Consider the following 25,232-nt stretch of genomic DNA (forward strand, 5'->3'; position numbering starts at 1 on the left):
TTACATATGTTTTGTGGTATTTTCTCTGAAAGGGAACAGGAATGCACATTTTGGACCTTGTTCTGTCTCTGTGTTGCTATGTTTTAAGGAAATGATACAGTAGCTCTGAGTATTCCAGGTAAGTACATTACAGGGCACCTTCCCAAATCTATTTGAAATAGCCTAAACAGTGTTTGGATTGTACCTGCTGTGTCACATCCTTCGGAGAGACCTCAATAAACAATGAAAGGCAAGTTTGGGTTACCTTGGTTTTGGAGCTAGCTTTGAATTCTAGAGGGGAACAAAGGGTAACAGCCATGAGGTTGTGACGAGCTGTGGAAGCAGGAAGGCTCTGAAAGTTTGTGTTAAACATCGTCAACTACTTTCATGTTAGCTATTCAGTGTTTTGTAGTAAAGAGACAAAAAATAAACTTTACCACTTCATTCTTGACATTTTAAAAAAATGTTAAGTCAGATTTCCATTTCTTCATAATAAGTATAGGATGTAAGGAGGTTTTTTCTCTTGATATTTTTAAATAAAACCATTTTGAGATGTATAGGAAAATTCAGATGAAATAGAGCTGAAGCTGAAAATTCAGTGATAAAACTTGACATGCATAAAATCTCAGTCAAGAGACATTTCTCCATGCAACCTTTTTGGTCGTGTACTATGGGTATCAAAGTTAGAGAGCATGCAAGTATAGGAAGCTCAAATTGGAGGTATCCGCTGTGTGCCGAGTGTCAGCTCACTAGCAGGCAGAACTATGAGAAGATTATGCAGATTTTCTGTTTTCATGGAAATGAGCTGCCTTATCCAGTACGGAATGGGTGTCTACAGTAGGCATTAGGACAAAAATCACATAGTGCTTGCTCCGTTATGGCTGCTGAAAAAGAAGGTTATAGTATGTACACGTTGTAATGAGATCTTGGATACTTTGATACATAGTGTGATAAAATTTACTGGTAGGAATTCCCCAAGTTCTGTAGCACAATTAATTAATATACTCTTATCACTTTTAAAATTGTTCTTGTTCCTTCTCTGTGTCTTACCTCTAAAACACGCAGCTGCTATGCTGGTGATATTTTTATTGGAACATGCTCTTACTATGTACTTCCACATAGGAGTAATGGTTATACAGGTCTTTTATTAGGAGTATCAAACAAACCAAGTGTGTCATTGAATTCAGTGTAAAAAATACAAATCATAGTTAAGTGTACTCACTGCAATATATTTCAATGAAGTACTTCCTACCACAGTCATGTACGAGGAAGAGTTTATTAATGTGATCTCCAAGCAGCATGACGTGGTCCCCAGTCTTCAGTTTCCATTGTGTTGTCTTGGCAACGTCATGCAGAATCTTCTCGTGAGTTTCCAGAAAGGTGGATTTTGCAACTGAATTATGTTAGCTGATCTTTACAGGTTTCCACTACAGAGCTGTTCTTTAGGTGGATTACCTTGTCAGTCTAGACCTACATCTCCCCACGTTTGACAACTGGATTCCGGATTTTGTTCTTCAATCACCTTCTGCTTTGCCCCATTCAAAACTGTGCAGGTCAGTCCAGTGCATTCCTTAATATGGTGACTTTTTCAGACCAAGAGGCAGCAGGAAAGGCAGACTAAACAAAGGGTGGCTGTTTAATCTGCAGCAAAAGAGTCAATTCTTGGAAATTCTTTTCTGAATGCCAGAAATTCAGTTCTGGAGTTACGGAGCCCAAGAGTCTAGAGCTGAGATTAAACAGATTTTTTCCAAAGTCCAGGTTACTGGTTTAGGTTACCAGGTGATGCCTCAGTGTAGATGTAGTTCATGCTTTTAAAAAATGTGTACCCTGTTAAGACTAGCACAATATTTTTTTAGTGGAAGGTGATATTCTGCAGAACAGTTCTTCAGAAGTGGGAATTACTCTGCAGAAACTTCTGCAGCTTTGCAGCCCTGAATTGCAGAAGCCTCCGAGTGTAATTTTTTGGATAACTGAACTTAGATGTTCATATAGAGGAAGAGGAGAAAAGTGATCATTAATCATTTATCATTAACCTGGGCGCTTGCATTCTGTCCTTTACGGGTATGAACATAAAGATTGTTTCAACCATTGTTTGTTGCTTAGTAATCAGACTTGCACAGATGTGGACTGTGTGTCATTAGTTACAGTAGCTCGTCATCCCTTCAGTGTCATGTTAGGACACCCACCCAGTTCAAACAGGTTTTTGGTTGACCTTATTGGAGGGGAGAGAGGACGAATTTTTTTTAGGGGCCACAGGCATTGTCAAGGCAGAGACTGAACTTTCAGTAGTGTGTGGCTGCCTCATTCTGTACAGCGGCCTTTACCATTAGCTTCAGAGAAAGTAAAAATAACAGAACTTGGATTTATTTTTTTTTCTTTGTCTGTCTAGTCAACCTGTGTCAAAATCAAGCTCTTTCCTAGGGTCATCCTGATGACTGGCGCCTCTCTTGAGTTTGGAGCATTGATAGTTCTTGCAGTTTTCATCTTATGATAATTTAACATAACTTAAAGGAGCGACATGGATTTAAATTAGGTTTTGACACTCTTGTTTTCTAATGAGCCAAGTAATTTGCGCTAAATAGCTTTGGGGGAGATAACCAGTCTCTTAAAGCTGTGAAGAGCAGTTGGTGCCTCTCTGTCCCAGTATTCCAGTAATGTTACTGCTCAGATGTGCAGGAAGAGTGGGGAAACCTGCCCTTCCTCAGCGTAGGACATTGGAGCCCTCAATCTTTCTGTACATCCCAGGAGTGTGCTGTAATTACAGAGACAAAATTCCCTCAGCTTCACTCTCCTTCCACCCCACCTTTTTTTTTTGAAGGTGTTTCATTATGATGTAAGTGACTTGGGCCTTTATATGGGCAGCCATGTGGAACATTAGAATTACAGAAGTTTCTTAAATGAGCCTGTATTTTGAAACGTGGTGAAATTGCTTCCTTGTGAAAGCCTTACCTTGGAGCACCCTGTTTCCAGGCGGGTAGAGAAGAGAGTTAAGCATTGAAGCCTGCCGGTGCTCAGAACTGGGCATTTTATTGGTGTCATCCTTGTTAATCTAATGGTGAAATATTGACTCTCTGCTGATGCTAACAGAGTTTAGCATGTCCATCATATATGGTTTGTGACATGCCTTAGTAAAATGAGTGACATTGCTTCCCTGATTGTGTTGCCCTCCGTAGCATTTCAGTCTTACAGTCATCTATACCCATCTTCGAGTCTTGAATTTTCATGAGTTTTCTCTGTGCAATCCATATGAGGAAGATTCTCCTTTAGAAATTTAGCCTCTGTTTGCTTAGCTGAGAAATTTTTTTTACAGAAATGTCTTGTTTATTACTATATACTGCTTATGCATGTGTTGGACATGAAAGAATGTATATCTGGATTATATATGTATTCTCTAAGGTGTTTTTACTTTGAATGAATCATTACAGTTGCATAGGTTTATTGTGCTCTTTGGTGCTGTTCCCCGTCTCCTCCATTTCCTGAAGTGTGTTTTCTCCTCCAAAAATGTTTCTCTTGTGAGGGTTATTTCAAATATCCATTGCACACAGCTTTCAGTTCTCCCTTGCATTTTGGGAAATGCACCACATTGCAAAGATGATACTGGGTCAGAGATGGACTGAGTCTTGTGGCTCGACACAAAAGATGGATCCCTTTTGTTTTTATTTATGGAATTGGTTACAGTTTGGGCATAGTTAACTCAGTAAGCACACCAGGGCCTTCTGGTAAAAAAACCCACGCACCTCTGTTATTTAAATTGTTGGGAAGGTTCTGTTTTCCTCCTGGCTATACTCTTTTTCTTCCTGCTTCCTTCTTCAACCTTCTCTGGGTTGATAGAAATTCAGTATCAGTGTGCTGCAGCCACTCTGTCTCATTTGTGCTGCCATTTTGTAACTTAGAATTGATAGAAAGTATGTATCCAGCTTTTCTGTTCCCATTTGACTTCAGTTTCTCAGTGCTTATTAATCTTAATCTTTTCTGATTGTCTTTCCACATGCAGCCAGGGACATGCATTAATATGAATGAAGTATTATAAATGTTTTCCTCCTTTTTAAAATTTCATTGATGTGGTTTAAATGACTGAAAACAAAAGAACTGTAAAGCAGTCTTAAGTTATGGAGCTGAGCCATGAACGATGTTTAGTGTGCACTGAATAGGCAAATGAAGAAGAAGGGACACCTTTAGGAATGAGTATCTTAAATAAGAACAGTGCGGTCTCATCTGCCTGAAGGAGACAAGCTGTGACAGCACCTCCAGTTTGTTTGTGTGTGAAGATGTTACAGGTTGCTGATCTCATTCTTGTCGCATGGCAACTGCTTTTTTTTTTTTTTGTTGCTCAGAGAATAAAGTCCTCATTAGTGTAAAGCAGATGATTTTTCCTGATGATTTAAGAACAGGAAAGCTAGTAGTAAGCTGCATGGATCTAGTGCATGGAAGGAGTGATCCCCTGCAGGATTTAAGGCTGTCCAGTGAAGGTCGAAAGAGAGGGAACAGGAGTTTCTAAGATGTTAGAACCTGATACAGAAAAAAAAAATTTGAATTGCACAGCAGTAGTTTTATCTGTCTTTTCCATCCTGTCAGTATTACTATGCATACAATATATTAAGATTCCCCAAAATGATTAAACAGTAAACGGTTAGCAATGAGATGTGTAATTACTTTTTATAATCTCCATTTATCTCTTAGTATTTCATCATGTATCAGTTATGATCTTACAGTAGGAGGAAAATAAAAATTGGGAATTCATTTTTAGTCTGAAAATATATTATAACTCAATGCATTGCCCGACGTAATGCATCTTTAAACATGCCGTCTGACATCTTCAAAATATGACCCAAAACCTTTCTATTCTCCTCTGATTATCTTGGCTGTCATTTTGCTATAGGTGACTTATAAGATGTACATTATAAATTATCATTTGGAGGCAAAGGAGCCTAGTATACTTACAAAATGGATGCATAAACTTGTGGTGCTTTATGACTAGCTTGCCGGTTCATGATAACCGAACTTATTTCCTGCTTTGGTTTTAATATTTATTGTGGCCCACCAACCTTTAACCAAGCTAATTAGAGCTTTTTTTACAGTTACATTTTGTACATTTATTCTGGAGATTTTTATTTGGAAGTGGTTTGAAATCTTCAGAGGCCTTGTGTGTATGTATGATACCACAAACAGCACAGTTTGTAAGTATGTTCTGTGTTTGGATAGGATTGTGACAGGGAGCCTTGAGGGAATTTTAATGGTTTTGGGGGTTGATTTTGTTTTTAAATGAGTGGATTGAATATAGCAATAGAACTGTTGTACAAGAAGTATTTGGCCTTCAAAAGTGTAGTATGTATTCATGGTAATAGATGCATTATGACTGCAAGTGCTTTGAAGCATTTAGAAAATTCTGAAAGAATTGCTGATTTCTCTTCTGATGTTAAATTCTAAGAATAAGCATGGAAACTCAGGTACTTTCAGAAAATATATTACTTTATAAACAAATTGGATTTTATTTTGAGAATCAGGCTTCAGATTTTCAAATACGTTTAGCTTATTTTGTGATTATTTCTTTTTCCCCCCTGTGCTTTTGTACAAGAAGAGTGAGGGAAACACTCTGCTTCTGCCTGGCTGTACACAGCTGTTGTTGTACACGTGTTAATGTGGCTCTGCAGTCAGGTGAATACTAACATCATAATTCCTGGATTGTGCAAACAAGCTTGAAGCTGTCATTCTCAGTGCTGTATATGTGCCTAATAATATGGGAATGCTTGCCCATTTATTTAAGTATGATATACTTCAATTAATGCAACACTGAATATAGTGCAGTATTTCCTTTTAAAGATTGGAAATAATGTCCCAGCTGAAGTGGGAGGCATTCACTGCAGGTTAGGATCTGACATAAAGTTAAACCAATAGAGTAATGGCATAGATGAGCTTTCAGAAAGCTATTTGTCGCTAAAGCTCTGTTTCAGAAAAATGGCCTGGCACTTAAATGTGTACCTGTGTTGCATTTGACATCTAAAATATAAAGTGATACCTAAACTGTGAATTAGACTAAGTGGACAAATTGATTGTGGGAAAGGAAATACTTGTGGTACTATGCATGTTTTAAATGAAACATTGCTGAGATATATAGCTCGGCGGTGGCACGGTGTAACTCAGTGTGTGATTTGTGAACGGTCTAAGCTTACATAAGTGCAAACCACTGGTGAAAGAGGAAGTGGAGCATCCCTCCTTCATCTCTGGCACTGCCTTTGTAGCTCTGTTCTTAGACCAGTCCTACCATGCATGTGGCCACATGGCGAGCAGAATCAGAGCATTGATTTTGGGAAAAACTAACCTGGCTGAAAGAAAGAATAATATTTAAAAAAAAAAAATCTCAATCAGTTCAATCCAATTCCATGTAAAAATGGGGAAAGAAAGGAAGATGGGAATGTACAGCCAAGCTGTACAAGGATAATAAGACCACTTTTTTTTTTTACAGTTATCTTCACTGATGTGCATTTAAATTAGCTCAAGTCAACTGTGCAGTGTCCATTTGTGCATTTTAATTACAAAATCATCCTCCTTCATGTAATGGATAATGAAAATGAATATGGCTGTCACATTGTTGTCCCTTTTAGCTATTGTCTGTGCTGTCTTTCATACAGTAACTACTTTCTGTGGTGTATTGCCCTGTTGTTGATCGAGCACCTTGGTGCTACTATACAATAAAGAATATAGAGAATAAGGAGAACTTCAAGTGGAAGTGAATACTGAACAGCAAGTAGTCATAACCAGAAAAAAAGCAAATTTTTGTGCGATGCACTGGTCCTGTTGTACAAGTACATCTGTACTGGATAGTCTGTTTAATTAGTGGATCTTTCTGGTTTCTTTAGTCACCCTTTAAAAAACGGATTGGTTCATTTCCTATTTATATCTCTTTGCCATGTTTTCTGAATGAAGTTTCTACATTACAGTTTCTGAGTAGAGAAAGTTAAGTAGTTAAGTAGAGGTTTTTTAAGGCTCTGTGTACAATTTATCCAAGTGAGAAAGGTCAAATTTGATTTTACTTGGATGTGAAGAATAGGTGAAAACCACTGTTGTTTTTCCATGAGGCTTAAAGTTAACTTGTAGAGGTTTTACACTCTGTTTTGTAGAGTGCTAGTGGGACGAACGAACATGTTTTGCAGCCGTCCCACCTCAAGGTAACAAATTGTTCTGATCTTCTGCCAAATGAATATAATCTAAATTGTAGGCAGTCTGATGGACAAGGTCATGCTTTAGATGTGATGGTCTCTCTAAATAATATTTGAGCAAGAAAGTCTTAATGGAAATTCTTTCCAGTTGGTTTACTGCATATTCTTTATCTTAGTTTTACTTAAGTTTGTAAGGAGTTGAAAAACTCCATGTAAGACAAGTATGAAAATCTTGATTACAAATCACTCAACTTGCATACCTCACCTAAAGTTTGATACTTCTTGTGGGTTTTGCTAAGATAGACCCCTGCTACTCACATACCATATTTTGACATTCTGTATGCACCTGGTATTTATTGTGTTGATGCTGCATGCGCTTGATTCACCAGGGGAATAAGTTAAGAATGCAGTCAGATGGAGGAAAAGTAAATGATAATTACCATCACTGTTCAAGAATTTTTCTGCTCTATCTTTCATACTCCTTAGAAATAAGGGGTGAAATGAAATACCAAATGATGCATGAAAGAGTTTTTGAAGTTTCACTACTAACCAGCAAAGCCTTTCACAGTTTAAGATGACAGATTGTCTTTAATCTAACCTAATTGTGCATAATGTGTGAATTGGATTTAATTTCACACTTGCTTTCTGACAGTTGGTAAAACTGAATCGGGGAATCCTTAAGAATTTACAGTTCTCCAGATTCTTCAGTCACTGTTGTCTCCTTGTGGCTCCTCTCACTTTGCTGTTATAATTTGCTGCAGTACCCTGCTAAACATATTAGAAGATGAGAATTTCAGTAGATATCAGCTCTGTCATTAAAGAGGAAATGAGTAAAATGGATGGCAAAGTTCATGATACAATTATCATAGATCTGCAAACTAATTTTCACTAGCCTTTACCCTTAGAAGGCGGTAAAAATCATGGCATATCAACATATGCTAACGACGTGGGTGCAGCTGTACTGTGGACTTCTGTGGCGGTCTGCCAGCTGACAGCCCAGCATCACACATCATTGCTTTGGGATTATCCAACCTGTTCTCCTCGGTGCCCTTCAGTGCCCTGGGATAATAATGGCCAGGTGTCATCTCCTTGTTGTAATGTTGATGTATAATTAGCATCAGACTGTTTGTAGTTAAATACCCAGCATGGGCCAGGTGTGCTTGGTATCTGATGAATACTGTATCATGTCTCATGCACCAACCTGGAGCTCTGCAGAGAGTATAGATCCCTTGTAGGGAAGAGGTGAAGAAAACTTCATGGCAAAATTGTACAGTGGATATTTTTGAGTCCTTGCTGAAGGCATGGCTGAGCTGTGCTGTACAGAGACTAAAATGATTATCTGAAATTATCTTCCAAGACCAGTAAGAATAAGACTAAAGTGGTGCTTAGGCTACCAGTCTGCAGTATGGCTATCTAGAGAGAATTTGTCAGGGTTAACAGTGCTAAATCACAAGTTGTGAGTAAGGCCACCTACTGCGAGAGTGGTCAGAGGCTTGGAAACTTGCTTGGATTTTAGTGATGAAGAACTGACTGGAAAACTCTTTGCTTTGCTTTGCACAGACATATGCTGAAGGATGATGGAAATGAGGTCTGTATGAATGCTTGATGATCTGGCCCTTGAATCTTCAGGACCCTCCCGCAACTTACTACTGATGTGATGTGTTAGATTTGGTTTTATTATAAGGAAGCAGTATGGTATGCTGTGATGCAGATTTTGAGTGCTATAATCCATCTCATACTGTGGTTTTCTATTCTGGATGCCTAGTCATTGTTGCCGTACTAGAAAGCACGTTGCTGTTACTGTATTGAATTCTTCATTCCACCGTTTCTGGCATAATTAAAATGGCCACTGTGTGGAGGGAGCATGCGCAAGGAGTCTCTTCAGAGCTGCATTCTTGCTATGTGGATGGATTTGTTATCAGATGCTGTCTAAGCTTTCTCCTTCCATAGACCTTCCTCTCCATTTTATCAGTGCTGTCTTCTGCTGTAGTAATTCCTTTAATTCCCCTCAACCAAAATGACAGCTTTGCCAGGATAATGGCTCAAAGCAGCACTGCCACAGTGAGAATTTAGTGTATTATATTTATTGCATTCATTAATGTATGACAATAGCTCCTTTTTCTTCTCTTTTTTCCTGTTAGGTAATGACTTCCCACCTCTTTTGCATGCTTCCAGTGTCTATCCATTCCATCCTAAGAAATTCAAAGCAGACACCCTTATATTACTCACTTAGTGCAGCCCAAACTCAAATATTAATGTCAGAATGCAGTGTATTTTCCCTAAGTATTTCCTACCAGAAAATATAATATTTCAGCAGTGTGACAGTCTGTTATGTTGCGGAACATGAGACACGGTCTAGAAATTATAATGTAGCAGGAATGTAAGTGGTACAGGGCATTTTTCATCTTTAAAGTCCTGAGTTATTTCAAAACTTTATTTTGATTGAACTTGACTATTGAGTGTGAATGAGCAAGATAATTTTGAAGCACAGAACTTACTAGCTGTTACTCTGCATCATTTGGCAGAGCGCAGCTTCTGCAAGTCAGGCACACAGGCAGGTGGAACCTTTTTGATGAATAAAGTCAGGCATACCCTTACAGACTCCCCTTGCTAATTGTAAGAGTGCGCTTTTTGCTTCTGCATCAGCAGCACCTTCTCTGACATAAGAATTGCTTTCAGAGGCGCAAATGCAACAAAAATGCCTGTATCGGACTATTCATTAACTGTCCAATATAGCATAATAATATTGAAATATCTTTAAAATAATATCTTTCACTTTCATATAGAGTGGGGCAAAACAAAGGTCATATCTTTAAATTTTGAGGGCTATTTCTTCACACCAGCCCTTATCCTGAAAGTATAAACATAAGGAGGGACTTGGGACGCTTTTAACAGCTGTGATTTTAAGACAATCTCTCACTAACTCTTTCTTCCAAGTCTCAGTGAAGTGCTTTTCATTATTCTCAGAGGTATATATATTCATTCCATTATAACTCAGTGCAGATGTTGAATGTAGTTACCAGGCTAGTTGTGAAACATCACTCTTCCAGTGTAAAACATTGCCTTTCTAAATAACTGTTTCATTGTCGCGTTATAAGGTATTATGCAAAAAGGAGATTGGTTTTATGATCCGGTTGTCCCTGAAAAGCCTTCCACAGCTGATGGGTGACTGAACTTGCTAGCGTAGTGAGTGGAAGGTTAACACGTAAACATTTGCAGAAGGGACTGACTGGAAGACAGATCTGCTATTCTGTTCCTTACATTAAAAATATACAAGTTCCTAAAGACTTCAGCATTTGGGATCAGTCTAGACGCTGTGCATTAATTTCAGAGAATCTGCAACTATCAACAAGTGAGTGTCAGGTAAGGGATGTCTGTTTGTACATTTGGAAACCTGCTGTAAGGGGTAGGTGGAATACAGTGTCCATTTGACAAGCGTTACCCTTCTTCAAACTGGTGCTGTTTTAACTTTCAGAACTGGGTCTTGTAACCTGCGTGTAGGTCCTGACTTGAACTGTAAAGAAACCAACCTTAGTTCAACCCAAAGATTCTTAAGCAACTTTGATTATTGGAAATAATCAAAATTCAAATAATCAAAAGAGTCACATGGTGCTTGTATTGCACATAATTGGTAAAGAGAATTTCTCATCAGTACTTATTTTCCTGTATTCTTCTCAACAGTGATGATTTCTTTTCAGCAGGATTTTGAATTGAATTCCACTTTCTAGTCAGACTGTTATTTCTCTGATAAAAAATGCTGTCCTAGAAAGGGATTGCTGTTTTCTGATAGGTTTGGGAAAATGATATTTCAATCCAGCATCCTGTTTGGAAGATACGCATTGGTTTCCCAAGAAATGTAGGGGGGACAGATTCATGCTATCCTTTGACAGTAGTCCTTCGTGCCTTTACATTGTAAGGGAATCTTTAGCATTCAGAAACTCTTAACCTAACACAAAGAGCAGATGCTTTTGGGATTCCATCTCTGAATTAATATCTGGTCCAAGCACTAAAACCTTGTATTTTTTTCATGTATATAAAAAGTGTTATTGACCCATGGGATCTGAATGTACAGCTTAGAGATTAGAGCACTGAGTAAATATGAAAATGATATATCCACTGGTAATTGAGAAGACAATAGAAGAAATAGAAGCAATTATAAAGACCTATTCACAAAGTTTTAGAACAAGTGATTCTTGTTTAGAATAAGTGGACTTTCATTCAGTCTTATTCACTGTTGTCCAAAAAGCAGGGACAGTCAATGAATGAAATTTCTTTTCTAGTTTATATTGTTTTCATTAGCAGTGGATCAGAGAGTCAAGCAAATCCAAACTAATTTTGAGAAATTTCAGATTCTCCTTCTCCCCTGAGGGTTTTTCAATTGAGAGCTCTTGGTTAGAAATGTTTGTCAGTTCCCAGATCATGCAGATCTTACTGGTACATCAGATTAACAATGATGCTGTGTTCCCTTCCTTTCAGTAGCAAACATAATTACTATGTTTTGGTGATAGGAAAATACCTTTCTCACCTGATCTGTTACAGTATGGTTTTTATCTCTTGCCATGCAATATGTAAAGCAAGGTATACTCCATGGTACCACTTCTTTTCCTCCTAACACAGTCAAAAAAGAATCTGTCCCTTCCACTGTCTTTTCCACTTCACTGTTCTCTAAGAAAAATACCCTTTTTCATTCTGTTCCAAGGAAAAGAGGAAAAAAGTCTTCAGTATAGATACTGTGCAGAAAATGAAGATCCCAAACTGCTCAATAAATTGTGAGTTTCTCTTCCTGCAGCTTTCAGTATGGTCACGGATGGGGAATGTTAGATCACTTTGATATTGTGTCACCACTGTAACCATAGCTTGGGTGTTCTGCTCCTTGGAAGAAAAGATCAGGATCTACAATTGTGCAGGGAATGTGCATTATGTAGAAGAAGGAACAGGGAAAGATGGGGAAACAACTAAGCAAACTTTTTAGCCTGTCTTTATTAGCATTGAGGGTTGATAATTCTCATTCTGTGTCCCACAGCTGGAGTTAGGCTCTAGCTTAACTATGCTATGTTAATGCTAATTTTCAGCTACTTACTAACACCTAACTTAAAACCACCACAGGTTTCTGTAATTTTGTTCTTGTTCCTGCTCCTTCTAGCACTTGAACAGTCATCTCCCACTTCAACAGTCATTAAATGAATGCTATGGAAGCTGAGAAAATTCACACCGAAAACAACTGTAATTTCCTAATGCAAGAGAACTGAAAATAGTTTTGACCATACTGATCAGATATAAAAATAGAGCTGAAGACAAACCTGCTTTGTTTTGCTGATGCTTGAGGGTGGCATGGACTATGAATTCTAGGCCAAGTGACCTGACACTTGGAACATCTCCAGGATGATAAAGCCATGGTTTTAAAGTAATAGTCTCATACTGTGTTGTTTATGTTCATGTTTACAACCACCTGCACTTTGTTTTCTGTGGCTCAGAGTTACAGCAGCATTTAAAAGTAATTTCTATAGATTTTTTTCTTAGAGGGAAAGAGATAAGAGCAACTGGTCTCTTTTAAAACTTAGACTCTCTGTTACATGACTTGATAGTTTTTATTCCTCTTCTATAATAACAACTCTTATAGTATAAAAAAGTTATGTGAAATTGAACTTTCTTAAGAAAAAGAGGAAGGTGAGGGGGGGAGGAATTTCTAGCTGCCAAACTGTGGGGATAATTAGGAAGGGGTAGGCATTACAGGAGATATTCGTGCTGTCTCGTTTGGAAGGTCTGAACAAGGTATTTCCTGTTGGCTCTTCAGAGGGGATTCCTGTCCTGCCTTCCGTGGGCTCCGTGCAGGGAGCAAAGGCACGCAGTGCCAGTGTTCAGTTTGTCTGTCGGCAGTTAGATGAATTAATATTTTCCTAAGATTCAAAAACCAAGAGACGTTTGTCTTCTCACATCTCCCCTGATCCCTACCCCCCAAAAACCACTCCAAAATGCTGTGGTTAATAAAACTTGAATGTTTGTAGGTGGTGAAGGAGAGGACATCTGGATTATGATCACAAAATCTTGCAGCAGTTTGATTTGCACTCCTTAGATTGTTATTTTGAGTTTATTTTGGCAACACTGAAAGCTTAGGTCTGACTTTTCTACCCTGTTTCTTTTTGAGCCTTTTCGTTATCCAAAAGAGTTCTCACCGAGAAATACTAGTAAGATCTCCAGGACTATAAAAGAGGTATTCCTGACTTCATTATTTACAGTAAATTTTGTTAGGGACTACCTCTTCTCTGATCTTCCTGACCAATGTCGTGCTGAAGAACATTTGGCATTTATTCACCTTCCAAACCTCTGAATGTGTAGCTCCAAAACAGAACAGATTTACAGGGATAACCTACAAGAGTGGATTGATGTTTTTTTCTGGAATTCATTCTTCCCAAGTATATTGACTCATGAAATAACCCTTGAAGTACATCTGCCCTACACGGCATTTCTCTCATGGCTTTGCTGTAGGCAATTTCTTACTAGCATGAGATAACCTTATACCCATAACAGAATAAACTACAGGTGTAATGCAACAAGTGTTTATTTCTGACTGTCTTCTATGGAATCGAAAAAGTTCCCTCTTGAAGAATGCAAATTTCTGTAATGAACTTACATTTATTAGATAAACCATAAAAGCTCCTGAATTCTAAATCTTCCACTGCTTCTCTGGGATTTTTCTTTTTTTTTATTATTTTGATGTGCTGAACTACAAGCAAAACTTAGGACCAATACATATTTAATAACACTTAGAACAATCTTAACTGACAGTATTTGTGTTCTCTTAACAGAATCTGGTTCTGCAATTACTGCTTCCTGTATTGGTTTGGGGAACTCTACGACACCTCCACCCGGACAGGCAGGAAAACCCGTGCCAGGATACAATGGTAAAACTGTGCTAAATATGCTGCTAGAAAAGGATATTGCTTATATTCCTAAGTGCTCTTTGATTTTCATACCTCATAGGGAAAGCAAATTACAGTCTTTTTAACACATTTTCCTCTTCCTTGTAACAGGAAGCTCTGCTTTTTTGTGCAATGTGATTGTGAATAAGAAATTCAGAGTTATGTTCAAGAAAATTGATCAACTACTTCTGCCTTTGTTATATGAAAAGGCTAGCACATACTTCTACGCTGGATGCAACAAAGATATGAAAAAAATACTGTGCTTTAAGGCTTAATCTACAGTTGCACTGTTTTAAATGAGAGCAGCAGTAACATTTGTATTGGCAAATCAGGAAGAAAAATGTTAGTAATAACCCTCAGCAAAAGAGGAAATGATAAATAGACAAATAATTGCTATAACTTCCACTTTGAGTGTTCTGTTATACCTGTGTTTTCAATGTTCAGAGCCTAATCTGTTTTGGTTTGGGAGATGTACATCGAATAATTATGTCTCAGAGACACATTGATTTGATTGGTTAGATTTTCTTTTGGCCCAACAATTTTATATGAGAAGTTTTCTGAAGTCCATAAAGAAAATTCTTACTGAGCTCTGTGTCTTCCACAATTACATCATAGTGAGCTAACAAGCAGCTTGGCAAGGATATAAATCTTCTATTGGAACTCATCTCATTTTTTTAAAAGAAAATCAAAAAATCAAAGCCAGTTTTCTGCCTTTTTGTACAGGTATATGGTCTCCTATTTGAGAGAGTTTTTAAGCATATTGTCTTACAATACTTGTGGAGCATTTTTATTTCCAGCTGGGAGAAATGGCAGGCTAACGACCAACATTAAAAGGATGAGCACTCATTGTCTGGAAGGTATTTCCATGCAGAGAGTGCAGCCACAGGATTAAGAATGCAAAAATATTTTCATACCTAGGAACCCTGATTTTAACACAGTTTTAATAATTACTTGAAGTCTGAAAAATCACTAGATTAAAGTTCAAACCATCTTCAGGAAAAGTTCTCACGTTATTGGGCAGAAAGAGCTAAGCTGTTTTTCCTTCTAGTACATGCAAGCGGAAGTAAACATTAAAGAAAAGAAACATTTTCAGCAGCTCTGGGTTTGGCGTTTACAATTATGGCATGAAGACAAGCAGTGGCTTAAAAACAACATTAAAACAAAGCCATGAAGTTTGTCCAGAGTTGCCATAAATAGGGAAGAGTGAAGGAATGTAATTGCATCACATGTGCTATCAGGTGGTAGTCAGGCCTAGAAAAAAATAAGAGTAGCAAGAATATAAAAATTTCCTATGAATTTTTTTGAACATTAGACTAATGTAGGTAAAGAATTTCTTCAAATGGAATGAAGGAAATGTCTTTAGCATGCCTTAAAAGGGAAACATAAAGTGAGCATGAAAACTCGCTAAAGATTTATGAAAGAACTTTACCTCTTTCAGTCTTTGGTTTGAGGCCGATTATGTCCCGTAATGCAGCCGTTCATAAAATAGTGGATCTTGAAATTACTCTGTACTCACAGCTGTCTTGTTGTTACCCACTTCTGTTTTGATGTTGTTTTCTTGCTGTTGCTATATTAATTAGAAGAGATCCTTATGCCATTTAGAAGCATAGATTCTGTATTTTTAGATTATACATGCAACTGTTAATGGTTTTGGACGCTGCTAAAGTTATGTTGTATTTATGCTGTGATATAAATAGAAAGTTACAAAATCTACTTTTAAAAAAAAAAACGCAGCCAAATTCTTTCCTGTCACAGTATTGCTGAAATAAGCCAATTTCTTTGCTGATTTTGTAGAATATAAAGAATAAAACCCGTGTTTAGCGATGATATTGAAGTGCAGTGGCACAAATTGCATTTAAAAGTGAATCAAGATATGATATTAATTTCTAGCTCTGTTGCCATAAATCAGACATTATATGGTGCTTTCCCTTTGATCTACTTGAACCCTTTCCAGATAATTTCATTACATTGTTTTCAATCTGAAGCAAGTCCCACATTTTGAAGTTCTTGAGTAATTCAGGAGTGAGTAGTATCATATTTTCCTTCCCCAAATTTTTGTACATTGATATACACTGCTTGCACGGAGGAGAGTAAATGCTGGAATTGCTACCTTGATAAAATAGTTACAATAAACTGATTTGATTTTAGTTTAGTATAATAAATATAGGAAAAAAATAGGAAAGAAAGCATTGAAAGCTACATGTGAGTGGGTCTCATTGTGTGTTCTGAGTCTAAATTCTCCAAATCCAACAATACTATGTTCTTACGCATGTTCTTACACCATCTAAAAATATATAAGGAAAAAAAAAGTGTTTACAGATTATAAATGGGTTTTATTCATGCCATTCTGGTTGTTTACCTAAGTGTCTTCTATGTGTCTAGTCATCCTTTTGATTTCCTATCCCAGTTACTCCTTCCAAGTCACTGATTTGTAAAATTGGCCTTGTATGCTTGCTTGTGTCTATGTGCCGAGCCATTGCTTTCAGCAGGCTCTTCAGTTACTTAACTGAAGAGTTACCATCCTCTTTGAAGGAGTGGCTTCAGCCAGAAGTAGTAAATTACAAGTGTTGGTATTCTTTGGACAGATAGAATATGATATTACTCATAAGAATCTTAACAGCGTTTTAGTCAGAAGTCTGTCATCCTCTTTTCCCTATTTCCTCTGGAACTTTTTAATACAGAAAGTAAGATTATTTGTAGTAAATTAGATCCAGCTGAACATTGCTTTCTTTGCTTGGGCATGCTTCAAAAAGCATGTTTTTAACTCCATGTCAGCTCAGTCTGTCAAAACCTTCCCTCTCTGTTTTTCCATGGTTTAGTCATTTCACTTTGTTTAATTCCATTTATCACAGGCCGAGTTGCTATCTGTCATTCCTTCCTTATGCCCACACCTTCAGGTGGAATGGCTGGTTGTAGTAGATTTCCCAGATAACTTGCTACGGAAGAGGCCATTTCAGGTGTTTTTCCTCAGAAAGCTTGGTACCAGGATATGATGCTTTCACAAAAGATGATGGGCCAGTGTCATCCAGGGAAAAGGCTGCTGTTGGGAGGTCTGGATTCTTCACTGCACGCTAGCGTTGCCCTGCTGTGCGGCTTTGGGTAGTTCACGAGTTACTTTGCTTCTTTGTGCTAGACTAGAATAAGCCTTGTCAGCTGGGGAACATCTTTGTGGGTCTCCTGAGAGCCTTTGAAAACCAGGCACTGTCCTCCAACTAAAAATACACTGCTTAACAGGAGTTCTCTTCCTATATTGCTTTTTTACAGTGATGATTCTGGATGAAAATAAGGAACCAGTAAAGGCGAAGGCTTTGGGAAATATTGTGGTAAAGTAAGCAAACTAAGTGTCTTACAGCTAAAAGAACCTTCCTACATGGGTTGCTTGTCTTTTGACTGAAGTTGTTATTTATATATATATAAAATAATTGAAGTAATGAGGATTGAAAAGCATGTCTGTCTCTAATATTGATACCAACTGCCAGAACTTTTTATGTCCATTAATGTTGAAAAATTGCAGATGAAATTGTGTGAGTGAATGAGTGTGGATTGCTGTGTGCATTTTTTTTTCTTAGACTACAGCAAAGTTTACCATTTTCTTAATTACCAGTCTGTTGGCACAGGATGAAGCCTTCCTGTTGTGATGTATGAGCAAGATACTGAATTATTCTCTTCACTATGTTATCTTTCAGTTTACTGAGCTAGCGCAGCGGTGCAGATTGACATGCTTTGTTTTACAGGTGTGATGCTGCCTCCTCTTTCACTATTTTCTAATCCCAACTGATGTGCATTCTTAGAGGGGGAATGTGTATTTTCTGTTCTCTGTAAAAACAGCAAGATGTCTCTGTGTGTGCTTTGCATGAAACAAACAGTGTTCAGTTATGGTAGTCTTTGGACAAAATACATACAGGAAAAGACTCGAGCAAAAAAAGAAAGAAAGAAAAAACCCCTGCTGTGCATCACGTAGGTGATTTTTAGTGCTATTTACCAGACTCCGGTCAGATAAGTTCCATAAGCTTTAATATTCTGTTTGAAAGTACACCTTTCTTAGCACCTTTTCTTAGATAAAGGGGCCTCTGTTTAGGTAACACTGTGAATATAATTTTTATTTCTCTTATCTTACCTTCTGCTGTCTCACTGTTGCCAGAACCTTTCCTTACTTCTGTAAGGCTCAATAGGCTACTGCTCCCCACAGCCCGTGCCACCTCTGGATTCTGGATGTTTCACAGGCTTTTAGTCAAATGGCTTTTTTCTCAGACAGATACCTACTTTGTGATTCACACGTTAGCTGTAGTCTTATTTGTTTTCAGTCACAGAAAATACTTCCATTCTCAATGCTTCCTCACTGCCAGCAAATACAAGTCCCAAAAGAAATACGTTCATCCCCTTTTTTCTGGTAAAATTTAGGAGAGTTATTGTAATTGAAATGGCCTCAAGTTGCATCAGGTAAGGTTTAGATTGGATATTAGGAAAAATTTCTTCACCAAAAGAGTTGTCAGGTATTGGAACAGGCTCCCCAGAGAGGTGGTGGAGTCACCATCCCTGGAGATGTTCAAAAAACGTGTAGACGTGGCACTTCGGGACATGGTTTAGTAGCATGGTGATATTGGGTTGACGGTTGGACTTGATGATCTTAGAGGTCTTTTCCAAGCTTAAAGATTCTATGATTCTAATTCAGACTCTTCACTGCTTGCTTAGGTAAATGGAAGGAAGTATAAAGATTAGCATTAACCTTCCGTGAACTGAAATTCTGTCAAAAGCCAAAGCGTTGGGACAGATGTACTGATTTTGATGAGTTGTTAAAGCGAGAAGTTAGCTGAGGACTGAGGCAGTGGCCACGTGAGCTGGAGATGACACAGGTAGGAGCTGCAGGCACTGGAGCGTGCTGCAGACCCGCAGCACAAAATGCGGGCTGGCTGGCTGTGTAGTGTTTGCTTGGGACTTGGAGTTGCCAAGGGGTGGAGGTTTTTTGCTGGCTGTACTACTGATCTAATGTAACGAGGCCACTGTGGAGAGTAAGATAGTATCAAGTTAAGTTATTGTACTGGGTGACACAGACCTTTGGTTTCAGGATGAAGTCTATACCTTGCCTAATTTTCAGCATCTTAAGCTAAGCCACCAGGACACACAGGCATGTGTTAAATGCACACGCGATCTTTTCTGAAGCAGCAGACTCATATTTAGATGTAGTTTTCCTGTTACATGTGCAAGGTTGGGCATTCATTCCACTGCTGAGTATGAATAATTAAAACTGCTCCGTGGTTTGCAGTATCAGTAATCCAAGTCAAAGTGGAGGGCTACCTTTTGAAGCTCTCACTTCTGTAGTGCCTGATGCCATAATAAAATGTAAGCATGTAAGCAGTGGAGAGAGAGAAAGGTATTTTGTAAGAAAATTAATGCTAGCTGTCTTAGGTGTTCAGCTAGGATGCACTAAACTGCCTGCCAGATGTGCTCATGTCTCTCCCCTGGCACCCCTGTGGTGACACAGCCAGCTTAGGGTAGGTGCTCAGCCTTATCTACCAAAAGCGAGGTGAAATGAACTCCATCCTTAGCAACTCTGCCAAACAGGCTGAATTATATTTACTAAAAGGTAATGTTGGTAGACATGTGCATATATTTCTGAATCATTACTATCTTTAAATACCTGTCAGGAGAGGATATTGCCATATTAGAAGATCCTGTTGTGGTTATTGTCAAACTCTTAAAGCTAGAATTTGTTTTCCCTAATGTGGTCCCACATTTAGGCATTCAGGGATTACAAATGTGTTAATATATAGATTTTTTTATTGTTGTTTGTTTTGGTTTATCTTGACTGCTGATGCAGTCAAATAAATTGATAGGGAGAAAGAGGGGATTTTGTTTTGGTTTTTTTTTTGCATTGGATTGCTCAAGAAAGAGTAATGGCACAGCAATACTACTGTTTTATCATGTCCATATGTATTGTAAGGTCCATTCTGAAATAGGGAAGAGAGTAGGGGGCAAAGAAATCATGTTGTATAATTGACATAGTCAATATGAAACCAATTCTGAGGTAGGTTCTGAGCAAAAGGTACCCCACTTTCTCTTCCGGCCTTTTTTCTGACTTAATCTTGTGAGAAAATAGGATCTCTTAAAATTCATTCTGCAGCTTAACAGAAAAAAAACCAAAACCCAAAACCCAACAAAACAAGGCAAAGGTATTGATGACCTCTAGAAGGCCAATTGTGGGGGTTTTTTTGTTTTGTTTTTTTCTTTTTTAAACACTTCCAACATTTCAGTCTGGACTGTTAAAAGAAGTTGAGTTTAGGATATTATGGTTCACAGTGTCTTAACACTTTGTTCCAGGTTTCATTCTGGTAAGTGACAATTTGCTGCAGTGTTTAGTTGTTTTTTTGGTCATAAAAATCTGTGGCCTTTAGGTTAAGGCATCACATTTTCTATCTTATGCTTTTATTCATCTAAGCAGTTATTTAGCTGTAAACTTTTTAAATTTTTTGATTAGGGCTGCTTTTCATAAAGCCCTCCTGCAAAGAAGCCTTTCCTCTCTTCATCTCTTCAGCAGACTGCTACGTGTACAGACCCCTTAAAAATAGTGGGGATGATCCTTGTTACTGGCAGTGTTTGTTTGTCACCCCAGGGACACATCCCCGTGCAGCTAGAAGAAAATGGGGGGTCAGGGTAGTTTCAACTATTACTCTGTCATACACTCAGCAGCAAAATACGGCGTACCATTTTAGAAAAGAACACAGATGTTTATCTATCTGCAGCGCACGTGAGTTGAGAAATATTCTTTAGTATTTCTGAGAGAGGAGAATGGCCACGCACTGCCTACAATACTAACTGTGCAAAAGTGGTATGCTGCCGCTCTTTGTTATTTTTATCCCAACCTAACTCCCTTTAAAGACTGTTGAGGGTTGCTTGAGGCCTGCAGTGCTCATAAGTATAGTATTTAAAATATCCTTGCAGCAGACTTGTAAACTTTGACTCCTGCAGGATAAAATTAAATACTTTAGAAAGGTAATTCTTACACCTAATTACTCCATCTTTCTGCCCCAGGTACGTTCTTTTCTTTACTCATCTGCCAACTGATACCTGAGGTTTTTTCATATAACCATCATCTATGCACTTGGGAAAGATTTTTGCTGATAAGAACTCTCATACAGGCTAATTTACCTGGACAATGCAATAATCTTTTTGACTTCAAAGGTCTTTCAGGATAAAGTAATCAAATGCAGTGTCACAACATCTATGATGAAAGGGCAAGGGAAAATGAAGACGACTGCAGCTCGTGAGGATGGGCTTGTATGAATTGTTTCTAAATTTTCATTTTGTTGAGCTAGAATCTTTGGACATGAAAGATAATTAACTGAGGATTTATTCTGAAGTGAAAATGATAGTAGCAATACCTCCATTTCCATTAGCAAGACCAGTCTGATTTAGTGACACACTTCTGCTTGCATTTCTGACTTGCCTGTAATTAATACACACTTGAAAATGTGCGTGTGTATGTGTATATATGTAATCATGGTTAGCCATGAGAATTTTCAAAGTTGCCTGTTCTCATAAGGAACGTTAGCAAAGAGAAATCCCATTTAAATTCCAGTGCAGTGGGAAACTCAGTTTTACTCTTATATTGTAAAGATTGCAAACCCATTAGGTTTATTTTATGAAGCAGTTGTCAGCACCATCTGATTAGCTAGTGTCATTCTTTATGTTCACTCACAACAGCAAGAGGACTACATTTGCCATAGACTCATTCTATCCAGAGTAATGCCTGCCAATAAATTTCCTGCTAGATCCTAGTTACACTTCCTCTAGTGTTTGTATAGCTAATTTTGTGCTGTAATAATGGAGGTTTATGGTATAAGTATTTACAAATATGTTTTATTATCTCTACTGCACAGAATCACATAAATATTTCTGTTCTGTATTCAGAAAGAGGTGAGACAGTGTAGTTACCTCATACAGTGATTGTGAAATGCTTTGGTTGTGTTGGTTGAATTGCATTTAACGATAGTGACTGTGTGAAAGGCTCTGCAGATGATTAACATTGTGGGGTTTTTTCATGAATTTGGAATTAGTAGAGGAAGAGGAAGGAAAATTACATTGTTCTGTCAGTAGTTAAAATGATTCAAATGATGACCCACCCCGCTATATAGAGCAAAATCATGCAAAACTTTATGTACAAGTACTGTCAGAGTGTCAAGTAGTCAAAAATAGTACTTATTTGCGAGGTTTTCTAAAGAAAGGGTTATGATAGATTTACAGCTTTTTATAACTTTAAATTTTGAGTTAGCCTAATAGAAATGTGACAGGAATTTTGAAGTAAATACCATGAAGTTAATATCCTTTAGTGGAAGAGATGTTGTTCAGAAGTAAGCGACCCATTCACAGTTTCACTATTTGTGGTACTGTGTTCAGTCTTTATACAGAGAACAAATAGATGTTCAATAAAAAGATTACTTGTTTAATATTTCTTATAATGCTTTAAAAAAAAATAATCAATACCTATGTGGAAGTTTGGAGCAAGCCGAAGCCAGGAATGTAATCATTAAAATGCACAATAGAAAGAGCTTAAAGGGAAGAAAGTCATAGAATGATAGAATGGTTTGGATTGGAAGTGACCGTAAAGATCATCTAGTTCCAACCCCCCTGCTGCGGGCAGGGACACCCTCCACTAGACGACATTGCCCAAAGCCTCATCCAACCTGGTCTTAAACACTTCCAGGGATGGGGCATCCACAACCTCTCTAGGCAACCAGTGCCTCACCACTCTAACAGTAAAGAATTTCTTTCTAATATCTAATCTAAATCGACCCTCCTTCAGCTTAAACCCATTACCCCTTGTCCTGTCACTACACTCCCTGATAAACAGTCCCTCACCATCTTTCCTGTAGGCCCCTTCAGGTACTGGTAAGCCGCAATTAGATCTGCTTGGAGCCTTCTCTTCTCCAGGCTGAACAATCCCAACTCTCTCAGCCTGTCCTCACAGGAGAGGTGCTCCAGCCCTCTGATCAGCTTCGTGGCCCTCCTCTGGACTCTCTCCAACAGCTCCATGTCTCTCCTGTACTGGGGCCCCCAGAGCTGGATGCAGTACTCCAGGTGGGGTCTCACAAGAGCAGAGTAGAGGGGCAGGATCACCTCCCTTGACCTGCTGGTCACACCTCTTTTGATGCAGCCCAAGACATGGTTGGGTTTCTGGGCTGCAAGTGCACACTGCTGGATCATGTTGAGCTTCTCATCAATCAATACCCCCAAGTCCTTCTCCTCGGGTCTGCTTTCAATCCATTCCTCGCCCAGCCTATAGGTGTGCCGACCCACATGCAGGACCTTGCATTTGGCCTTGTTGAACTTCATGCAGTTCGCATGGAAAGAAAAAGATGTCATCTTTTGCAGCACACTGTAGTACCTTGGTATCCTATTAAAGAAAAATCTTATAAGACTTGATGGGTCAACCCATGGACATTCTAACTTGGGATATGCTCATGAGAAAGGTCGCAGCTCTCGTTTGTGCTCTTCCCATTCCCAGGAAGAAAAAGAAGCCAGCAGTTGATGCAGTGTGAAAGGAAGGGTTGGCTCCATCTGAAGCCAAGAGAGGGGTATATGGCCTTAACTCAGAAAACAGACAGTTAAATAGAAGCTACCTGAGATGCCAAAATAGCTGCTGAAGATCTTATCATTACCTTGTGTCTCAGTAATGAATGCTGTCAATTTTTCTCTTTTTGTAAGTGTGACACTATTGCTGTTCTGTGCTTTTAAAAGAATATATTCTTTTATCATTAGATTTGATCCAATGATAAAAAAAATAATCAATATTCTGAAATTTCCTTCTATGAATGTAATAGTCCCCAATATTCAAAACACTCTAAGAAATGTCTCTCATATGTGATTGTTCTAGAATATCTGAAGGGGATTTAGCTATATCTCCATTGCTTGAGTTAATTTTATTTTTTGTCATTTGAATGATGTGCTTTGCCATTTTGGAAGTGGTGTTTAACGTTTTCCTATTAATTTTTAAAATACAAAATAAAAAATTTACATAAGGTGGCAGAAGATTAAAGGCAACCCAACAGAGGATGTGTTCCAGACCAGTCTGAGTGGCTACCCTCAAGGAAGATTGCTGGAGGGAGAAAAGGGTTGCTTGTAGAAACATGTAAAGAAAGTGTGTCGCCCTGCATAGACCACTTGCAATACGTTCTTGTAAGTAGAGGTCATACACCTAGGAATCATGAAAATTTGCTAGGTTTATAAGGTGAAGGACTGTACCCTAGAAAGCAGTGACTTTCAAAGGAGCTTTTTATGTGAAAATGGCTAAACCTCTGAATACACAAGATCTTTGAATGAAGTGTAGCTGCTAGTTTAACTAAGCAGGCAATATGATCCCTTGTTACTCAGTAGGGAAACTGAAAAGGAGCTATTACTGTTATCTGTGGATATGATGTTAGTAAAACCATTAATGCATTATGTTCAGTTCTTATGTCTGTATTTCAAAAGGCTATTGAGAAACTGGCTGGATTTTAGAGGAGATATGAATGTGAGTGACTTCAGTGCTGGAAAGCTTGGTTCAAAGAAACAGTGTAACTTGTGGTATGTAGTTTATCCAAGATCAGTTAAGTGATGACTTTATCAAGGTTGGGAAATACCCACAGGACAAAGACATCTCTGAGAGACTGCTGTTTAATCTAGCATAAGGAGATTGGAAGCTGAAGCTAGATATGTTTAGATGAGAAGTAAACCACGTAATTTTAACAGTGACATTATTAAACCATTGGAACAAATTCTTGGCAATATGGTAGTTTTCTTTGACACTTCGAAGTCAAACATGGATATCTATCGTAAAGATACACTGTCATTTAAACAAAAGTTACGGCCTTGAGGCAGGATTTAGTAGATGACATCCTTTAAACTGTGTTATGTGGGAGGTCAGATTAGATGATTGTGATGAATCTGTGCAAAAGTTTGCTCTCCCTGCCAGCCTCCCATGGTTTTTTTTATCAGCTTTGTCTTTTCCCTTTATAAGTGAAACAATGTGTAGGACTGAGTTTGGCCAAAGATGGGTTTTCTAACAGATTTCTGGCTGAATACATGTGAGTAGCATTTGAACTTTCTTTACTTTTAGCCTTTTCCAAGCACTTTCACTAGGTTTTTTTATGCTTTCTCTCTTTCTCACTAAACTCTTTTTTTTCTGCAAAATCCACACTGA

The 25,232-nt window shown here is 38.2% G+C and overlaps 1 protein-coding gene across 3 annotated transcripts in view; it reads left to right on the forward strand.

The window, feature by feature from the left end:
* Positions 1-25,232, forward strand: part of ACSS3 (acyl-CoA synthetase short chain family member 3) — a 91,984-nt gene that overhangs the window by 55,197 nt on the left and 11,555 nt on the right. For all 3 annotated transcript variants that reach the window (XM_075747721.1, XM_075747729.1, XM_075747740.1), the window contains 2 exons: positions 13,943-14,038; positions 17,321-17,384. In XM_075747721.1, the coding sequence (XP_075603836.1) occupies positions 13,943-14,038; positions 17,321-17,384 (160 nt within the window). The remainder of the gene's footprint in view (positions 1-13,942; positions 14,039-17,320; positions 17,385-25,232) is intronic.

This window comes from Balearica regulorum, chromosome 1 (assembly GCF_011004875.1).
Source record: "Balearica regulorum gibbericeps isolate bBalReg1 chromosome 1, bBalReg1.pri, whole genome shotgun sequence".
Classification (NCBI taxonomy): Eukaryota; Metazoa; Chordata; class Aves; order Gruiformes; family Gruidae; genus Balearica; species Balearica regulorum.